Consider the following 18,053-nt stretch of genomic DNA (forward strand, 5'->3'; position numbering starts at 1 on the left):
TACCCTGCTCTCCTTATACCCTGCTGTCCTTATACCCTGCTGTCCTTATACCCTGCTGTCCTTATACCCTGCTCTCCTTATACCCTGCTGTCCTTATACCCTGCTCTCCTTATACCCTGCTGTCCTTATACCCTGCTCTCCTTATACCCTGCTCTCCTTATACCCTGCTGTCCTTATACCCTGCTGTCCTTATACCCTGCTCTCCTTATACCCTGCTGTCCTTATACCCTGCTCTCCTTATACCCTGCTGTCCTCATACCCTGCTCTCCTTATACCCTGCTGTCCTTATACCCTGCTGTCCTTATACCCTGCTCTCCTTATACCCTGCTCTCCTTATACCCTGCTGTCCTTATACCCTGCTCTCCTTATACCCTGCTGTCCTTATACCCTGCTGTCCTTATACCCTGCTGTCCTTATACCCTGCTCTCCTTATACCCTGCTGTCCTTATACCCTGCTCTCCTTATACCCTGCTGTCCTTATACCCTGCTGTCCTTATACCCTGCTGTCCTTATACCCTGCTCTCCTTATACCCTGCTGTCCTTATACCCTGCTCTCCTTATACCCTGCTGTCCTTATACCCTGCTCTCCTTATACCCTGCTGTCCTTATACCCTGCTCTCCTTATACCCTGCTCTCCTTATACCCTGCTGTCCTTATACCCTGCTGTCCTTATACCCTGCTGTCCTTATACCCTGCTGTCCTTATACCCTGCTGTCCTTATACCCTGCTCTCCTTATACCCTGCTGTCCTTATACCCTGCTCTCCTTATACCCTGCTCTCCTTATACCCTGCTGTCCTTATACCCTGCTGTCCTTATACTCTGCTGTCCTTATACCCTGCTCTCCTTATACCCTGCTCTCCTTATACCCTGCTGTCCTTATACCCTACTGTCCTTATACCCTGCTGTCCTTATACCCTGCTGTCCTTATACCCTGCTGTCCTTATACTCTGCTGTCCTTATACCCTGCTCTCCTTATACCCTGCTGTCCTTATACTCTGCTGTCCTTATACCCTGCTCTCCTTATACCCTGCTCTCCTTATACCCTGCTGTCCTTATACCCTGCTGTCCTTATACCCTGCTGCCCTTATACCCTGCTGTCCTTATACCCTGCTCTCCTTATACCCTGCTGTCCTTATACCCTGCCCTCCTTATACCCTGCTCTCCTTATACCCTGCTGTCCTTATACCCTGCTCTCCTTATACCCTGCTGTCCTTATACCCTGCTCTCCTTATACCCTGCTGTCCTTATACCCTGCTCTTCTTATACCCTGCTGTCCTTATACCCTGCTGTCCTTATACCCTGCTGTCCTTATACCCTGCTGTCCTTATACCCTGCTGTCCTTATACCCTGCTCTCCTTATACCCTGCTCTCCTTTTACCCTGCTGTCCTTATACCCTGCTCTCCTTATACCCTGCTGTTCTTATACCCTGCTGTCCTTATACCCTGCTCTCCTTATACCCTGCTGTCCTTATACCCTGCTCTCCTTATACCCTGCTGTCCTTATACCCTGCTCTCCTTATACCCTGCTCTCCTTATACCCTGCTCTCCTTATACCCTGCTGTCCTTATACCCTGCTCTCCTTATACCCTGCTCTCCTTATACCCTGCTGTCCTTATACCCTGCTCTCCCTATACCCTGCTGTCCTTATACCCTGCTGTCCTTATACCCTGCTCTCCTTATACCCTGCTCTCCTTATACCCTGCTGTCCTTATACCCTGCTGTCCTTATACCCTGCTCTCCTTATACCCTGCTGTCCATATACCCTGCTGTCCTTATACCCTGCTCTCCTTATACCCTGCTGTCCTTATACTCTGCTGTCCTTATACCCTGCTGTCCTTATACCCTGCTGTCCTTATAACCTGCTGTCCTTATACCCTGCTCTCCTTATACCCTGCTGTCCTTATACCCTGCTGTCCTTATACCCTGCTGTCCTTATACCCTGCTCTCCTTATACCCTGCTGTCCTTATACCCCGCTCTCTTTATACCCCGCTCTCCTTATACCCCGCTGTCCTTATACCCTGCTGTCCTTATACCCTGCTGTCCTTATACCCTGCTGTCCTTATACCCTGCTGTCCTTATACCCTGCTGTCCTTATACCCTGCTGTCCTTATACCCTGCTGTCCTTATACCCTGCTCTCCTTATACCCTGCTGTCCTTATACCCTGCTCTCCTTATACCCTGCTGTCCTTATACCCTGCTGTACTTATACCCTGCTGTCCTTATACCCTGCTCTCCTTATACCCTGCTGTCCTTATACCCTGCCCTCCTTATACCCTGCTGTCCTTATACCCTGCTGTCCTTATACCCTGCTGTCCTTATACCCTGATCTCCTTATACCCTGCTGTCCTTATACCCTGCTCTCCTTATACCCTGCTGTCCTTATACCCTGCTCTCCTTATACCCTGCTGTCCTTATACCCTGCTCTCCTTATACCCTACTGTCCTTATACCCTGCTGTCCTTATACCCTGCTGTCCTTATACCCTGCTCTCCTTATACCCTGCTGTCCTTATACCCTGCTCTCCTTATACCCTGCTCTCCTTATACCCTGCTCTCCTTATACCCTGCTGTCCTTATACCCTGCTCTCCTTATACCCTGCTCTCCTTATACCCTGCTGTCCTTATACCCTGCTCTCCTTATACCCTGCTCTCCTTATACCCTGCTGTCCTTATACCCTGCTGTCCTTATACCCTGCTCTCCTTATACCCTGCTGTCCTTATACCCTGCTGTCCTTATACCCTGCTGTCCTTATGCCCTGCTGTCCTTATACCCTGCTGTCCTTATACCCTGCTCTCCTTATACCCTGCTGTCCTTATACCCTGCTCTCCTTATACCCTGCTGTCCTTATACCCTGCTCTCCTTATACCCTGCTGTCCTTATACCCTGCTCTCCTTATACCCTGCTGTCCTTATACCCTGCTCTCCTTATACCCTGCTCTCCTTATACCCTGCTGTCCTTATACCCTGCTGTCCTTATACCCTGCTGTCCTTATACCCTGCTCTCCTTATACCCTGCTGTCCTTATACCCTGCTCTCCTTATACCCTGCTGTCCTTATACCCTGCTGTCCTTATACCCTGCTCTCCTTATACCCTGCTGTCCTTATACCCTGCTGTCCTTATACCCTGCTGTCCTTATACCCTGCTCTCCTTATACCCTGCTGTCCTTATACCCTGCTGTCCTTATACCCTGCTGTCCTTATACCCTGCTGTCCTTATACCCTGCTCTCCTTATACCCTGCTGTCCTTATACCCTGCTCTCCTTATACCCTGCTGTCCTTATACCCTGCTCTCCTTATACCCTGCTCTCCTTATACCCTGCTGTCCTTATACCCTACTGTCCTTATACCCTGCTATCCTTATACCCTGCTGTCCTTATACCCTGCTGTCCTTATACCCTGCTCTCCTTATACCCTGCTGTCCTTATACCCTGCTGTCCTTATACCCTGCTCTCCTTATACCCTGCTCTCCTTATACCCTGCTGTCCTTATACCCTGCTCTCCTTATACCCTGCTCTCCTTATACCCTGCTGTCCTTATACCCTGCTGTCCTTATACCCTGCTCTCCCTATACCCTGCTGTCCTTATACCCTGCTGTCCTTATACCCTGCTCTCCTTATACCCTGCTTTCCTTATACCCTGCTGTCCTTATACCCTGCTGTCCTTATACCCTGCTCTCCTTATACCCTGCTGTCCTTATACCCTGCTGTCCTTATACCCTGCTCTCCTTATACCCTGCTGTCCTTATACCCTGCTGTCCTTATACCCTGCTGTCCTTATACCCTGCTGTCCTTATAACCTGCTGTCCTTATACCCTGCTCTCCTTATACCCTGCTGTCCTTATACCCTGCTGTCCTTATACCCTGCTGTCCTTATACCCTGCTCTCCTTATACCCTGCTGTCCTTATACCCCGCTCTCCTTATACCCCGCTCTCCTTATACCCCGCTGTCCTTATACCCTGCTGTCCTTATACCCTGCTGTCCTTATACCCTGCTCTCCTTATACCCTGCTGTTCTTATACCCTGCTGTCCTTATACCCTGCTCTCCTTATACCCTGCTGTCCTTATACCCTGCTCTCCCTATACCCTGCTGTCCTTATACCCTGCTGTCCTTATACCCTGCTCTCCTTATACCCTGCTCTCCTTATACCCTGCTGTCCTTATACCCTGCTGTCCTTATACCCTGCTGTCCTTATACCCTGCTGTCCTTATAACCTGCTGTCCTTATACCCTGCTCTCCTTATACCCTGCTGTCCTTATACCCTGCTGTCCTTATACCCTGCTGTCCTTATACCCTGCTCTCCTTATACCCTGCTGTCCTTATACCCCGCTCTCCTTATACCCCGCTCTCCTTATACCCCGCTGTCATTATACCCTGCTGTCCTTATACCCTGCTGTCCTTATACCCTGCTGTCCTTATACCCTGCTGTCCTTATACCCTGCTGTCCTTATACCCTGCTGTCCTTATACCCTGCTCTCCTTATACCCTGCTGTCCTTATACTCTGCTCTCCTTATACCCTGCTGTCCTTATACCCTGCTGTTCTTATACCCTGCTGTCCTTATACCCTGCTCTCCTTATACCCTGCTGTCCTTATACCCTGCCCTCCTTATACCCTGCTGTCCTTATACCCTGCTGTCCTTATACCCTGCTGTCCTTATACCCTGATCTCCTTATACCCTGCTGTCCTTATACCCTGCTCTCCTTATACCCTGCTGTCCTTATACCCTGCTCTCCTTATACCCTGCTGTCCTTATACCCTGCTCTCCTTATACCCTACTGTCCTTATACCCTGCTGTCCTTATACCCTGCTGTCCTTATACCCTGCTGTCCTTATACCCTGCTGTCCTTATACCCTGCTCTCCTTATACCCTGCTCTCCTTATACCCTGCTCTCCTTATACCCTGCTGTCCTTATACCCTGCTCTCCTTATACCCTGCTCTCCTTATACCCTGCTGTCCTTATACCCTGCTCTCCTTATACCCTGCTCTCCTTATACCCTGCTGTCCTTATACCCTGCTGTCCTTATACCCTGCTCTCCTTATACCCTGCTGTCCTTATACCCTGCTGTCCTTATACCCTGCTGTCCTTATGCCCTGCTGTCCTTATACCCTGCTGTCCTTATACCCTGCTCTCCTTATACCCTGCTGTCCTTATACCCTGCTCTCCTTATACCCTGCTGTCCTTATACCCTGCTCTCCTTATACCCTGCTGTCCTTATACCCTGCTCTCCTTATACCCTGCTGTCCTTATACCCTGCTCTCCTTATACCCTGCTCTCCTTATACCCTGCTGTCCTTATACCCTGCTGTCCTTATACCCTGCTGTCCTTATACCCTGCTCTCCTTATACCCTGCTGTCCTTATACCCTGCTCTCCTTATACCCTGCTGTCCTTATACCCTGCTGTCCTTATACCCTGCTCTCCTTATACCCTGCTGTCCTTATACCCTGCTGTCCTTATACCCTGCTGTCCTTATACCCTGCTCTCCTTATACCCTGCTGTCCTTATACCCTGCTGTCCTTATACCCTGCTGTCCTTATACCCTGCTGTCCTTATACCCTGCTCTCCTTATACCCTGCTGTCCTTATACCCTGCTCTCCTTATACCCTGCTGTCCTTATACCCTGCTCTCCTTATACCCTGCTCTCCTTATACCCTGCTGTCCTTATACCCTACTGTCCTTATACCCTGCTATCCTTATACCCTGCTGTCCTTATACCCTGCTGTCCTTATACCCTGCTCTCCTTATACCCTGCTGTCCTTATACCCTGCTGTCCTTATACCCTGCTCTCCTTATACCCTGCTCTCCTTATACCCTGCTGTCCTTATACCATGCTCTCCTTATACCCTAATCTCCTTATACCCTGCTCTCCTTATACCCTGCTCTCCTTATACCCTGCTCACCTTATACCCTGCTGTACTTATACCCTGCTGTCCTTATACCCTGCTGTCCTTATACCCTGCTGTCCTTATACCCTGCTCTCCTTATACCCTGCTGTCCTTATACCCTGCTCTCCTTATACCCTGCTGTCCTTATACCCTGCTCTCCTTATACCCTGCTGTCCTTATACCCTGCTGTCCTTATACCCTGCTGTCCTTATACCCTGCTCTCCTTATACCCTGCTCTCCTTATACCCTGCTGTCCTTATACCCTGCTCTCCTTATACCCTGCTGTCCTTATACCCTGCTGTCCTTATACCCTGATGTCCTTATACCCTGCTCTCCTTATACCCTGCTGTCCTTATACCCTGCTCTCCGTATACCCTGCTGTCCTTATACCCTGCTGTCCTTATACCCTGCTGTCCTTATACCCTGCTCTCCTTATACCCTGCTGTCCTTATACCCTGCTCTCCTTATACCCTGCTGTCCGTATACCCTGCTCTCCTTATACCCTGCTGTCCTTATACCCTGCTGTCCTTATACCCTGCTCTCCTTATACCCTGCTCTCCTTATACCCTGCTGTCCTTATACCCTGCTCTCCTTATACCCTGCTGTCCTTATACCCTGCTGTCCTTATACCCTGCTGTCCTTATACCCTGCTGTCCTTATACCCTGTTCTCCTTATACCCTGCTCTCCTTATACCCTGCTGTCCTTATACCCTGCTCTCCTTATACGATGCTCTCCTTATACCCTGCTGTCCTTATACCCTGCTCTCCTTATACCCTGCTCTCCTTATACCCTGCTGTCCTTATACCCTGCTGTCCTTATACCCTGCTCTCCTTATACCCTGCTGTCCTTATACCCTGCTGTCCTTATACCCTGCTCTCCTTATACCCTGCTGTCCTTATACCCTGCTGTCCTTATACCCTGCTCTCCTTATACCCTGCTGTCCTTATACCCTGCTCTCCTTATACCCTGCTCTCCTTATACCCTGCTCTCCTTATACCCTGCTGTCCTTATACCCTGCTGTCCTTATACCCTGCTGTCCTTATACCCTGCTCTCCTTATACCCTGCTCTCCTTATACCCTGCTGTCCTTATACCCTGCTGTCCTTATACCCTGCTGTCCTTATACCCTGCTGTCCTTATACCCTGCTCTCCTTATACCCTGCTCTCCTTATACCCTGCTGTCCTTATACCCTGCTGTCCTTATACCCTGCCCTCCTTATACCCTGATGTCCTTATACTCTGCTCTCCTTATACCCTGCTGTCCTTATACCCTGCCCTCCTTATACCCTGCTGTCCTTTTACCCTGCTCTCCTTATACCCTGCTGTCCTTATACCCTGCTCTCCTTATACCCTGCCCTCCGTATACCCTGCTGTCCTTATACCCTGCTCTCCTTATACCCTGCTGTCCTTATACCCTGCTCTCCTTATACCCTGCCCTCCTTATACCCTGCTCTCCTTATACCCTGCTCTCCTTATACCCTGCTGTCCTTATACCCTGCGCTCCTTATACCCTGCTGTCTTTATACCCTGCGGTCCTTATACCCTGCTCTCCTTATACCCTGCTGTCCTTATACCCTGCTGTCCTTATACCCTGCTGTCCTTATACCCTGCTCTCCTTATACCCTGCTGTCTTTATACCCTGCTGTCCTTATACCCTGCTCTCCTTATACCCTGCTGTCCTTATACCCTGCTGTCCTTATACCCTGCTCTCCTTATACCCTGCTGTCCTTATACCCTGCTGTCCTTATACCCTGCTCTCCTTATACCCTGCTGTCCTTATACCCTGCTCTCCTTATACCCTGCTCTCCTTATACCCTGCTGTCCTTATACCCTGCTCTCCTTATACCCTGCTGTCCTTATACCCTGCTGTCCTTATACCCTGCTGTCCTTATACCCTGCTCTCCTTATACCCTGCTCTCCTTATACCCTGCTCTCCTTATACCCTGCTGTCCTTATACCCTGCTGTCCTTATACCCTGCTCTCCTTATACCCTGCTGTCCTTATACCCTGCTGTCCTTATACCCTGCTGTCCTTATACCCTGCTGTCCTTATACCCTGCTCTCCTTATACCCTGCTCTCCTTATACCCTGCTCTCCTTATACCCTGCTGTCCTTATACCCTGCTCTCCTTATACCCTGCTGTCCTTATACCCTGCTGTCCTTATACCCTGCTCTCCTTATACCCTGCTGTCCTTATACCCTGCTCTCCTTATACCCTGCTGTCCTTATACCCTGCTGTCCTTATACCCTGCTGTCCTTATACCCTGCTCTCCTTATACCCTGCTGTCCTTATACCCTGCTCTCCTTATACCCTGCTGTCCTTATACCCTGCTGTCCTTATACCCTGCTGGCCTTATACCCTGCTCTCCTTATACCCTGCCCTCCTTATACCCTGCTGTCCTTATACCCTGCTCTCCTTATACCCTGCTGTCCTTATACCCTGCTGTCCTTATACCCTGCTGTCCTTATACCCTGCTCTCCTTATACCCTGCTGTCCTTATACCCTGCTGTCCTTATACCCTGCTCTCCTTATACCCTGCTCTCCTTATACCCTGCTGTCCTTATACCCTGCTCTCCTTATACCCTGCTGTCCTTATACCCTGCTGTCCTTATACCCTGATGTCCTTATACCCTGCTCTCCTTATACCCTGCTGTCCTTATACCCTGCTCTCCGTATACCCTGCTGTCCTTATACCCTGCTGTCCTTATACCCTGCTGTCCTTATACCCTGCTCTCCTTATACCCTGCTGTCCTTATACCCTGCTCTCCTTATACCCTGCTGTCCGTATACCCTGCTCTCCTTATACCCTGCTGTCCTTATACCCTGCTGTCCTTATACCCTGCTCTCCTTATACCCTGCTCTCCTTATACCCTGCTGTCCTTATACCCTGCTCTCCTTATACCCTGCTGTCCTTATACCCTGCTGTCCTTATACCCTGCTGTCCTTATACCCTGCTGTCCTTATACCCTGTTCTCCTTATACCCTGCTCTCCTTATACCCTGCTGTCCTTATACCCTGCTCTCCTTATACGATGCTCTCCTTATACCCTGCTGTCCTTATACCCTGCTCTCCTTATACCCTGCTCTCCTTATACCCTGCTGTCCTTATACCCTGCTGTCCTTATACCCTGCTCTCCTTATACCCTGCTGTCCTTATACCCTGCTGTCCTTATACCCTGCTCTCCTTATACCCTGCTGTCCTTATACCCTGCTGTCCTTATACCCTGCTCTCCTTATACCCTGCTGTCCTTATACCCTGCTCTCCTTATACCCTGCTCTCCTTATACCCTGCTCTCCTTATACCCTGCTGTCCTTATACCCTGCTGTCCTTATACCCTGCTGTCCTTATACCCTGCTCTCCTTATACCCTGCTCTCCTTATACCCTGCTGTCCTTATACCCTGCTGTCCTTATACCCTGCTGTCCTTATACCCTGCTGTCCTTATACCCTGCTCTCCTTATACCCTGCTCTCCTTATACCCTGCTGTCCTTATACCCTGCTGTCCTTATACCCTGCCCTCCTTATACCCTGATGTCCTTATACTCTGCTCTCCTTATACCCTGCTGTCCTTATACCCTGCCCTCCTTATACCCTGCTGTCCTTTTACCCTGCTCTCCTTATACCCTGCTGTCCTTATACCCTGCTCTCCTTATACCCTGCCCTCCGTATACCCTGCTGTCCTTATACCCTGCTCTCCTTATACCCTGCTGTCCTTATACCCTGCTCTCCTTATACCCTGCCCTCCTTATACCCTGCTCTCCTTATACCCTGCTCTCCTTATACCCTGCTGTCCTTATACCCTGCGCTCCTTATACCCTGCTGTCTTTATACCCTGCGGTCCTTATACCCTGCTCTCCTTATACCCTGCTGTCCTTATACCCTGCTGTCCTTATACCCTGCTGTCCTTATACCCTGCTCTCCTTATACCCTGCTGTCCTTATACCCTGCTCTCCTTATACCCTGCTGTCCTTATACCCTGCTGTCCTTATACCCTGCTCTCCTTATACCCTGCTGTCCTTATACCCTGCTGTCCTTATACCCTGCTCTCCTTATACCCTGCTGTCCTTATACCCTGCTCTCCTTATACCCTGCTCTCCTTATACCCTGCTGTCCTTATACCCTGCTCTCCTTATACCCTGCTGTCCTTATACCCTGCTGTCCTTATACCCTGCTGTCCTTATACCCTGCTCTCCTTATACCCTGCTCTCCTTATACCCTGCTCTCCTTATACCCTGCTGTCCTTATACCCTGCTGTCCTTATACCCTGCTCTCCTTATACCCTGCTGTCCTTATACCCTGCTGTCCTTATACCCTGCTGTCCTTATACCCTGCTGTCCTTATACCCTGCTCTCCTTATACCCTGCTCTCCTTATACCCTGCTCTCCTTATACCCTGCTGTCCTTATACCCTGCTCTCCTTATACCCTGCTGTCCTTATACCCTGCTGTCCTTATACCCTGCTCTCCTTATACCCTGCTGTCCTTATACCCTGCTCTCCTTATACCCTGCTGTCCTTATACCCTGCTGTCCTTATACCCTGCTGTCCTTATACCCTGCTCTCCTTATACCCTGCTGTCCTTATACCCTGCTCTCCTTATACCCTGCTGTCCTTATACCCTGCTGTCCTTATACCCTGCTGGCCTTATACCCTGCTCTCCTTATACCCTGCTCTCCTTATACCCTGCTCTCCTTATACCCTGCTCTCCTTATACCCTGCTGTCCTTATACCCTGCTGTCCTTATACCCTGCTGTCCTTATACCCTGCTCTCCTTATACCCTGCTCTCCTTATACCCTGCTGTCCTTATACCCTGCTGTCCTTATACCCTGCTGTCCTTATACCCTGCTCTCCTTATACCCTGCTCTCCTTATACCCTGCTGTCCTTATACCCTGCTCTCCTTATACTCTGCTCTCCTTATACCCTGCTGTCCTTATACCCTGCTGTCCTTATACCCTGCTGTCCTTATACCCTGCTGTCCTTATACCCTGCTGTCCTTATACCCTGCTCTCCTTATACCCTGCTCTCCTTATACCCTGCTGTCCTTATACCCTGCTGTCCTTATACCCTGCTGTCCTTATACCCTGCTCTCCTTATACCCTGCTCTCCTTATATCCTGCTGTCCTTATACCCTGCTCTCCTTATACTCTGCTCTCCTTATACCCTGCTCTCCTTATACCCTGCTCTCCTTATACCCTGCTGTCCTTATACCCTGCTGTCCTTATACCCTGCTGTCCGTATACCCTGCTCTCCTTATACCCCGCTGTCCTTATACCCTGCTCTCCTTATACCCTGCTGTCCTTATACCCTGCTGTCCTTATACCCTGCTGTCCTTATACCCTGCTCTCCTTATACCCTGCTCTCCTTATACCCTGCTGTCCTTATACCCTGCTGTCCTTATACCCTGCTGTCATTATACCCTGCTCTCCTTATACCCTGCTCTCCTAATACCCTGCTGTCCTTATACCCTGCTGTCCTTATACCCTGCTCTCCTTATACCCTGCTGTCCTTATACCCTGCTCTCCTTATACCCTGCTGTCCTTATACCCTGCTGTCCTTATACCCTGCTCTCCTTATACCCTGCTCTCCTTATACCCTGCTCTCCTTATACCCTGCTCTCCTTATACCCTGCTGTCCTTATACCCTGCTGTCCTTATACCCTGCTGTCCTTATACCCTGCTCTCCTTATACCCTGCTCTCCTTATACCCTGCTGTCCTTATACCCTGCTGTCCTTATACCCTGCTGTCCTTATACCCTGCTGTCCTTATACCCTGCTGTCCTTATACCCTGCTCTCCTTATACCCTGCTGTCCTTATACCCTGCTGTCCTTATACCCTGCTGCCCTTATACCCTGCTGTCCTTATACCCTGCTCTCCTTATACCCTGCTGTCCTTATACCCTGCTGTCCTTATACCCTGCTCTCCTTATACCCTGCTGTCCTTATACCCTGCTCTCCTTATACCCTGCTGTCCTTATACCCTGCTCTCCTTATACTCTGCTCTCCTTATACCCTGCTCTCCTTATACCCTGCTGTCCTTATACCCTGCTCTCCTTATACCCTGCTGTCCTTATACCCTGCTCTCCTTATACCCTGCTGTCCTTATACCCTGCTGTCCTTATACCCTGCTCTCCTTATACCCTGCTGTCCTTATACCCTGCTGTCCTTATACCCTGCTGTCCTTATACCCTGCTGTCCTTATACCCTGCTCTCCTTATACCCTGCTGTCCTTATACCCTGCTGTCCTTATACCCTGCTCTCCTTATACCCTGCTCTCCTTATACCCTGCTCTCCTTATACCCTGCTGTCCTTATACCCTGCTCTCCTTATACCCTGCCCTCCTTATACCCTGCTGTCCTTATACCCTGCTGTCCTTATACCCTGCTCTCCTTATACCCTGCTCTCCTTATACCCTGCTCTCCCACACCCCTCATGGCCACTAGTCAGACTGGCTGTGTCACAGTAATGACCTTCCCCTCTCACTGTGACTAGTCAGACTGGCTGTGTCACAGTAATGACCTTCCCCTCTCACTGTGACTAGTGAGGCTGGCTGTGTCACAGTAATGACCTTCCCCTCTCACTGTGACTAGTCAGACTGGCTGTGTCACAGTAATGACCTTCCCCTCTCACTGTGACTAGTGAGGCTGGCTGTGTCACAGTAATGACCTTCTTCTCTCACTGTGACTAGTCAGACTGGCTGTGTCGCAGTAATGACCTTCTTCTCTCACTGTGGCTAGTGAGGCTGGCTGTGTCACAGTAATGACCTTCCCCTCTCACTGTGACTAGTGAGGCTGGCTGTGTCACAGTAATGACCTTCCCCTCCCCTTTCATTTGCCAGAGTTCAAAGCAGGCAAATGAAAGGGGAGTCTCAAACACAATCATCTCAAACACAATCATCTCTCCCTCTCACCGGAGAACGTTGTTCATACACCATCCTTATTAGCCCCCCCTCCATGTACAGTATTAGCACAGCCACTGACTCCATCTCCGTCCTTTTTCACAGACAGTAACTGAAAGGCTCTCTCTCTTGTCTGTGATTTGCTCCCTCCCTTTAGTTCTGGACAGTAAAATGACAGACCCTGACCATCCTGCCAACGCCCTGATGCGTCTGAACCAGGTCCATCCGCACCTGCAGTACAAGCTGCTGTCCCAGTCCGGCTCGAACCACGCTCCGCTCTTCACCATGTCTGTGGAGCTCCAGGGAAACGTCTACCGGGCCTCCGGAGCCTCCAAAAAGACGGCCAAGCTGCAGGTGGCTCTCAAGGTAAACAAACAGCAAGTAGATCTGCTCTATGGGGATGTGACGTGTCATGTGACGTATCATGTGACATGTCAGGAGTACAGTAAAGCACGGTGTTTTAACAAAAGAGAACACGATGGACCTCTGCCTTCAGCAGGATTGCATTGACAGATGACAGATGGCTTCTGGGCAGACGACAGCTTTTTCATCCTCTTCTGCTGGACTTGTTCAGGTGTTAAAGACGCTCCAGGGTTACCCAGCGGTCCTCCACGCGGACATGGACCCCCTGAGCACCGAGGAGAAGTCTGACAGCCAGAATGACAGGACGTCCTCCAGCTCCAGGAGCTTGGTCACGTCCTCCACAGACACCAAGGAGGTAAACACTCAGTCTGTCATTGACTGCGTTTACATGCACACCATATTTGCACACCATCCGATTAAGGTCAATATTCTGGTTATTGTAATATTCCGAATAAGGTGTTTACATGCGCTGTAGCAACTGGAATATTCTGTTTACATGTTAATTGCCATATTCCCATGGTTCGGCGGGACAATAGTTGTTACTATAGTAACGATAGTGTTGGTAGCCTGGTTGTGGTGGTTGAGCGGGCGTTAACCCACAGCTAAGCTATAATGCTTGTTTCCAACATAGTCCTCCGTTATTGTGTTGTGAACCACAATTTAACTACAACACTCCTGCTGATCCACTTTGTCCTCAACATTGGAAGACAAGAGCGACAAGAAATGGCGAATGAGTGTATCTAGCTGTCCCTAGCAACAACACAACCCAGGATTGCATGCTTGAGGAGAATCGAGCATCACAGACGTAACTGAATATTCCGAAAAGGGTCTCATTCCTTTTAAGGTGTTTACATGTCACAATATTCCGATTCAAACAGGCATATGTCAGGGGTCTTAATCGGAATATTGCCGAATCAGAATATGGCCTTAAGGTTCGGTACGTGTTTAAGTCTGCCATTCATTCATTCATTCATTCATTCATTCATTCATATGGTGTGTATGTAAACACCTTAATACAGGAATATGGTGTGTATGTAAACACCTTAATACAGGAATATGGTGTGTATTTAAACACAGTCATCGTCTGTAACACCCAAAGAACAGTCAGAAGCATGTTGAAGACCATATTGTGTTTTGTAGGGGTGTAGGGGTTCATATTGTGTTTGTAGGGGTGTAGGGGTTCATATTGTGTTTGTAGGGGTGTAGGGGTTCATATTGTGTTTGTAGGGGTTTAGCGGTTCATATTGTGTTTGTAGGGGTGGAGCGGTTCGTATTGTGTTTTGTAGGGGTGGAGCGCTTCACAAAGAATTTGGTTCGGTACGTACCTCATTTAAGTCATGGTTCAGTACGTTTTCAGTATAGCAGGGTAAAAATGATCACCCAAAAATTAAAAATATATATATTTAGTTTTATTATTATTAAATAGATGAACAAACAGTGGGTCTTTCTTTCTTAAATAAAATAAAGTCTGTCAATACTGCTGCAACCAACAATAAAAAAGTACAATTTACTGAAAAGTGATTCAATCAATTAGCATTAGCATTTAGAAAATATACTTGAACTGTACTGTACTTGTATTCACATGAGCAGCTTTCACTTCACATTAGGACCTGCCAGCTTGTTCTGACATTCATTGTATTTTCATATTTTTGTTTCTTATCAGTCCTATTTTTCAGGTTTTCTGCTCAAAATGACATGCCCACAACGAATATAGAATATCTCCACAATCACAAGGGCCTTCATAATGATCTTGGTATCAAATGAAAGCTAACACCTGTGGGGTGACAGAAGGTGTAAAAGTGTCAGAATCAAAATATATGTTACTGTGTCAGAGTAAATAGAGCTAGAACATTGTGAAAAATCTCAAATTCACTCTCCGCCTTAAAAAAAACAGCTTTTAGAGTGAATATCAGCTTGGAAACCTGACCTTATAGCCCAAATCATCTAGGAATCAGTACTCCAGGGTCCGATGAGAACTTGTGCCAAATTAGATGCTAGTAATGTGAGCCAATGCAACTTTGTACCTGTTTTAGTACAGGTATGTTTAGGCGGACAACCAAATTGTGCCATTTGGAGACATTTTGGCACCATCAGTGTATCAGACTTTCTCATGTATCAAGACTGTAAAATTGATTATATTTCATTGACATATCACTATAGGTATACATTGCATCCAAATCCAACTGTAGACTCTGTTGGCGTCCAGCAGGGGTCTCCTGCGCGGTTTTCAGTGCACTCCTATAGCGCACCCTCCTTGTTTTCACACCAGCTCTGGTTACTTAAAAATCACAAAAACCATTGATGATATTGCACCCATTAGATCCAAATGCATCTCTGGTAAGCAAAAAGCTCCCTGGAGAACTGCCCCATCCGTAAAGACCCAAAAAAGAGAATGTCGTAAAGCAGAGCGCAGATGGAGAAAAACAAACCTTCAAGTCCACTATGATATCTATAAAGAGAATCTTCAGAACTATAACTTAGAAATAAGAAGTGCCAGGCAATAATTTTTCTCTAAGATCATAAACAATAACATCAATAATGCCCGCATCCTTTTCAGAACTGTTGACAGACTAACAAATCCCCCAACACCCATTGCTCAGGAATTTCACTCAACTAGTAAATGCAATGAGCTTGCATCCTTTTTTAACAATAAAATAGAAACCATTAGACAAGGCATTAGGTCTTCTGTGTCAGGCATGAAAAACATGTCCCCATTAACAACCCCAAATAGGGCGGACATAACAACCATGTCACAATGTAACACCATTGATTACAAGACCCTAGATAAAATCATGTCACGTCTTAAACCATCCACCTGTGCCCTTGATGTCCTGCCAACAAGCTTTTTAAAAAACATATTTAGCTGCATGGCAGGCGAACTAATACAAATAATTAACACCTCCCTTTCATCAGGAATCTTCCCTGAAGCCCTGAAAACTGCAGTTATTAAGCCTCTACTAAAAAAGAACGGGCTAGACCCATTTGTACTAAACAACTACAGACCCATATCAAACCTTCCCTGTACAGGAAAAATTATTGAAATGGTTGCCCACGAACAACTTAGCAATTATTTGACCCTACATGATCTCTTTGATGACTTTCAATCAGGCTTTCGCCCCCTACATAGCACTGAAACGGCCCTTATTAAGGTCCTTAATGACATTCGCGTAAACACAGACTCCGGAAAAATCTCAGTTTTGGTACTACTAGATCTTAGTGCTGCCTTTGACACTGTAGACCAGGGGTCGGCAATTAGGTTTGGCCTCGGGCCCCCCCCAAAAATAGCCACTAGATGGCGGGCCCGAACATAATCAAAGGATAATTTAAGTAATTGATTGTTAAAAAATGTGACACGTTCTAATGCTTTCGAGAAATGTACACATCGCTAGTCAACTAACACAGCTTGTTTTGTGAGCCTGCTAACAATGTAAAGTAGTGTTATAATTAACTAGGTAGCAGTCCAATCCATTTCGTTGCAGTATTAGGCTTGACTAGCGAGTTTGTGTTGTGATTCTCAACAACGTTGAAACGTAGTTTCACCCTTTTCCATAGTTTTGAATAATAAATGTGTGGACTGACGATGTATCGCAGCCTAACTTATTCTAATAATTATTTAACATACTTTTATTCTGAATGATTCCCCCCTCCTCCAGACAAGGTCACATTATTTATTATTGGATTGGTTGTTTGCGTGTCGGGTGAAGTTGGCTAAACATTTAACCTGCTAACTAGCAAGAGAAACACAATGTCACTCTCCAAAGGTCTAAAGAGGAAAGTTGACAGAAAACAGGGCATTTAAAGAGGAATGGACAGCGAACTATACGTTCATCATACCTGGTTTCATCAATGCAAAGCCGTTGTGAGACTCACATCTTCCGTGCTCACAAGGTTCCCTTTCTATACATGCGAGTCGTCCTTTTCCTCAATGAATGTGATAAAGACGCACGAGAGGAATCAATAGATGCATAAAAAATAAAAATAAACTGCCTGCGGATTAAAGTGACGTCAATATCACCAGATATCAAGCAAATAGTGACCGATGGGAGATGCCACTTTTCACATTAAGTGAGTACCAAGCCTGTCGTTGTTGTATTTAATAACCTAATTGTATTTTGTATATTTTGAATGAATGGCTTATGGCTCATTGTACTTATTATCCCTAATAGCGCGTTTGCTCTGTCGTTTCAGGAGCATAGGCTTACCACCACTTTTGCGCCGATTTTGTTGTCAATGTTTTTCAGAAAATTAAACAGAATTTGCTTTGTTACTGTTCATATGTGTGTTGCAGTCACATACGTAAACATTACGTTTGAATGATTTAATGAGCTGATGTTATTTTTTTCAAACCACACCGCATGTCGGCTATTTCAGCACCACGCCTTGTCCACCTGCTTATGATTCACTCTGAGGGGTTCAGCGTCAGTGCGCTTCGGTGCACCCCGCTGCCTGATTGTCTGTCCCTGTGTCATTCACTCTCAACATGAATAAAAGTACAATAAGCATTATTCAGGTGGTGGTAGATTCTCTATTCGGACATTATAGGCGCGGTGTGGGACTGTCGGTCCGATATTGTAAAAATAAAATAAAAAGTGGATTCTCAAAATAATCTGCTGGGCCAAATATTATTGGTGACGGGCCAGCAATGGCCCACGGGCCGCCTATTGCCGACCCCTGCTGTAGACCATGACATTCTAATTGATAGACTAAAAACCTGGGTAGGACTTTCGGGCACTGCCCTAAACTGGTTTAGATCCTACCTACAGGACAGAAGCTACTATGTCTCCATTGGCAACTTTGTATCTGACCAAATTAAAATGACATGTGGGGTTCCCAAAGGGTCAATCCTTGGCCCCCTTCTATTCAATCTCTACATGCTTCCATTGGGACACATCATAAAAAAGAACAAAATTGCC

At 47.6% G+C, this 18,053-nt stretch overlaps 1 protein-coding gene across 1 annotated transcript in view; it reads left to right on the plus strand.

The window, feature by feature from the left end:
• Positions 1-18,053, plus strand: part of LOC308157994 (spermatid perinuclear RNA-binding protein-like) — a gene marked incomplete at both ends in the record, with an annotated part of 55,342 nt that overhangs the window by 19,078 nt on the left and 18,211 nt on the right. Inside the window, 2 exons of the mRNA XM_080531587.1 lie at positions 12,935-13,143; positions 13,352-13,495. Coding sequence (XP_080387713.1) covers positions 12,935-13,143; positions 13,352-13,495 — 353 coding nt within the window. The remainder of the gene's footprint in view (positions 1-12,934; positions 13,144-13,351; positions 13,496-18,053) is intronic.

This window comes from Nansenia antarctica (genome assembly GCF_963989245.1).
Source record: "Nansenia antarctica genome assembly, chromosome: 5".
Taxonomy (NCBI): Eukaryota; Metazoa; Chordata; class Actinopteri; order Argentiniformes; family Microstomatidae; genus Nansenia; species Nansenia antarctica.